This window comes from Lupinus angustifolius, unplaced genomic scaffold (genome assembly GCF_001865875.1).
Source record: "Lupinus angustifolius cultivar Tanjil unplaced genomic scaffold, LupAngTanjil_v1.0 Scaffold_303, whole genome shotgun sequence".
NCBI classification, from domain to species: Eukaryota; Viridiplantae; Streptophyta; class Magnoliopsida; order Fabales; family Fabaceae; genus Lupinus; species Lupinus angustifolius.
The window spans coordinates 149,952-153,686 of NW_017727630.1; the positions used below are offsets into that span (position 1 = coordinate 149,952).

The 3,735-nt window shown below is 32.7% G+C and overlaps 1 protein-coding gene across 1 annotated transcript; it reads right to left on the bottom strand.

The window, feature by feature from the left end:
- Nucleotides 1-547: 547 nt before the first annotated feature.
- Nucleotides 548-1,350, bottom strand: LOC109340959 (thioredoxin H2-like). Its single transcript, XM_019578732.1, has 3 exons — nucleotides 1,176-1,350; nucleotides 938-1,060; nucleotides 548-813 (listed from the first exon to the last, which is right to left on the bottom strand). The coding sequence occupies exons 1-3, from the start codon at nucleotides 1,296-1,298 to the stop codon at nucleotides 682-684; spliced, it is 378 nt and encodes a 125-aa protein (XP_019434277.1). The 5' UTR covers nucleotides 1,299-1,350; the 3' UTR covers nucleotides 548-681.
- Between the last annotated feature and the right edge of the window lie 2,385 nt (nucleotides 1,351-3,735).

Consider the following 3,735-nt stretch of genomic DNA (forward strand, 5'->3'; position numbering starts at 1 on the left):
TATATCTAAATATATATATTTGAATTTGTATACATAAAAACTAATTTTTTATTTATTTTGATCCATTTTTTTATATTTTATTGTTATTATATATATAAACAAGATTTTATTTGAATATATATAAATCCTTTTACAGTATTTTTTAAAAATGAATTAATATTTTAGTTGTCCGAATGAACCAATTCGAATTGAGTCAAACAATTCGAGAACTTTAATCAAACCGAACTCGAGTTATAACTTGTATCGAACTCGAGACAACTTTCGAGCTAAGCCAATCCTTATGGAGTTGAACCGAACTGAGCTCTGGTTCGACTCGGTTCACTCATTTTCAACCCTACTAATTCCAAACAACTTTAACACTAATTTGGATTTGATATATAACTTTACTAAATGTGAACTTCATTGACGTGGATAGTAAACGAAGATTAAATAGTTCAAAATCAAATTACACTAAAATAGAATATCAAATTTAAACTGTTGGATCTTCTTCCTACAACCCAGATATGATGAAGTCATCAAAATTGCCACTGAATTTACCAAATCCGGATCCCACCAACAGCAACTTATATGGTTGGTTCCTTATCTTCTCTGTAGGAAATACAATATATATTAGAAAGTCGATCTATATTCCTAAATCATCCTAACTTGATATTAATATAGTGCTATATGATAAGTACACACTCAGTTCCTGTGTTTTTCTATCAGCTTCTGCCACTCCTCCCTTTTTGGTCCCATCACCTTCTCAACAACCTTGCCTTTCTTCATTAGTATAAATGTTGGAATTGCTTGCACTTGGAATGCTTGCGCCACCTCCTGTTTCCATTTATATATTTGTGTCAAAATGATATCTTAATGTTAAAATAAATTTGTGTGTATATATATATATAAATATATATATATATCTTATAATCTATGAAATGAATCATATTCATCATACCATTAACTCATCCACATCAAGCTTAATGAACTCTACATCTGTGTATTTTGCAGCAAATTGTCTGATAACCGGCTCCATGTATTTGCATGGTACACACCATGTACCCATGAAACCAATGACCATCTTTAACAAATTAAGAAAGATTAATCATCTCTTTAAGTCCAATAATTTCAGAAGATGATATGTCACTATTAGGAGTGTTATAAATACAATTACAGCTTAGTTATGTCAAACTTACCAGCTTGTTTGTTTCTTTGTAGCAATCAAAGTAAGCTTTCCATTTAGCAGTAGAATGGAATGTGAGAAGGATCTGGGATGACTTTGGTGATCTTTCAACTAGATCTGAAATGTTGGCTCCCATATGTTGCTTCCTTTTTTGGGACTGAAAAACAAAATTTGACCTGAGTTCTGAGGCTGTGTGCGTGTGGTGATTTTTGTTAGTTTGACTTTGGAGCATACGTATGTACTCTTCAAACATATATCATCAACTTTAGTCTTATAATATAGATAATTAAATAGTAGAGATAGAAAAAACAACAAGAAAATTCATCTTTAAAAATGAATTAAAATCAAATGGATTCTATTAGTACAAGATTTATTATAGAATACACAATTAATGTAATACGCCACATCTTGACTTGATTGCTGTTTTTATCATTTTTTGTTAAATTTATTTATTGATCTCCAAATTATGTATGATTTTCAAGTTGATTATTGAATTGTCCCTACAATTCAAAGATAGTTATAATTGGATCCCTTTAGATAGGGTTTTGTTCCTAGATATTTGGGTTTGATCTGAATTATGACATGACTCAATTTCATGCCCAAATTAAATGTTTTCTTACAGTTGTTTATCATATTCTGTTGGGTTGAAATTTACTCCCCTTATCATTTGGTTGGAACTTACAAGGAAGATAGTTATTAGAACAATGTTAAATTCTTAGTCTCAATGGTTGAGCTCCATAGAGTCGATCAATACAATGAGAAAACTTATAAGGTCATTGTTATTTTAATGATATAATGGTTCTATTAACTTCTAACATTGGCATGAACCTTACAAAAAGATTTATAAGTTGCGTCATTTACAAGGTTTGTTTTCAATTACATATTTATAAGTCTATTCTTACATTTTTTAGTTTAAAACTGACTTATATTTTTTCAAATAGTTTATCGACCTCTTGAATGATTTAACCTCAATTTCTCAACTCAAGTGACATTGCACTCTCACAGCTGCCTCAACCTTGCATTAAAGGTGAAGCCATTGCTATAAAGATCCCTGAAGAGGACTATCAAGAAGGTCTTAGGCGGTGCAAATCTCACCTACATGGGAGAATCATCCTTTCTAAAGGAGACACTCCTCTCAAGTTTGAGGAAATCAGAGCTAAGTTGGTCTCGCTATGGAGTAACATAGGGAAATGGAGCATGGTCTCCTTGGGACGTGATGACAACCTCAAGGGGCTGCCTTAGAATTTTAGGATCGTTTAGCTTGAAATTAGGCTTTGTGAATGTGTGAATTCGGTTTTGTCAAAATTAGGGCAATTTTAGGGTTGATTTGCTTCGGTTTGGGGTTGTATAAGTAGGCTAGGGTTTGTGTATGGTTTGAGGTTTTATGGCCTCGGTTTGGTTAGGTAATTTTAGGGTTGGAGGGGTTTGAGTTAAGGGTTTTTGGCTTGTAATTGTAGATGATGATTTGTGGCTGTTTAGGGTAAAGTGATGTGTATGGTTTCGGATCAATGGGAGATGAGGTGATTTAGGGAAGACGCCACAAGCATGGAAGCTTGATAAGTCAAGTGTTGCTTGCCACAAGCTTAAGAAGCTTGATAAAAGCTCATCAATGGCCACGGCCAAAGGATAGAGTTTAGGAGAAGTGCTCTCAACTAAAACAATTCAAATTTACTCAAAATTAAACTTAACTTTTATTAATGATTTGATCAAAATATAAATAGGCAAAGTTGCCTTGGCTGAATAGATAAAATAGAAGATAGAAATCAAATTATCTTCTAATAAACATAAAAATAAAATCCTAAGTAATATCAATTGGTTGAGCTGAATTGCTTGTTTGACTTAGTCTTGAGTGTAATTCGGTTTTGGTAGATGGTTGGCCGAATTTGATGAGGAGAAGGAAGAGACTTGATCAATTTGACTTCATCTTGAGGAACTAATCATATTTAATTTGAATCCAATCTGATTTGTTGTTGGTTGGAGATGAGATTAGGATTCCCTATTTTATAGCCTTGTGCACCTTAAAAGATTGAGCTTCCTATCTTCTTTCCTTGTTTCTAGCCGTGTGCATACTTGGGAGATTCATATAATCTTCTCTTTATCTCCAAGTTTGAAAACGTGTGCCATATACCCTTGAATTCAAATTCAAATCTATCTTCTTTCAAATCCAAATTCAAATTCAAATTCAAATTCAAATTGCTAAAACAAACCTATCTTCTTTTAAATTCGTTTTCCCTCCATGCCTTATCTCCTTGTTTGCCTTAGAGATAAAGTGTTAGCTGAATTGCCTTATCTCCTTGTTTGTCCTTATAGATAGAGTTCCTTACGTGCCTCCTTCCTTGAAATGATCATGCATTGACTTCCATTTGCCCTAGCCACGTGAAAGGCTTACCCTTGAACCTAAGTAAACTACTTGGTCATGAATATGGACCAATGTTACAAATAATTCCCAACCCATATTACATGAATTAAATACTAACAATGAAAATAAACCTAAGACTATATGAGAATGCAATCTCATTTATTTGAATCAATGAAAATAAAATAAACCTAAGTAGAAAGTGACCTAAGGACAT

Excerpts from the sequence above, each read along its gene's own strand:
- LOC109340959 (XM_019578732.1), bottom strand. The coding sequence starts at position 1,298 with ATGGGAGCCAACATTTCAGATCTAGTTGAAAGATCACCAAAGTCATCC. Across the intron at positions 1,061-1,175 it reads ACAAAGAAACAAACAAGCTG|ATGGTCATTGGTTTCATGGG; the intron begins GTAAGTTTGACA and ends AATTTGTTAAAG. Across the intron at positions 814-937 it reads TTGATGTGGATGAGTTAATG|GAGGTGGCGCAAGCATTCCA; the intron begins GTATGATGAATA and ends AAATGGAAACAG.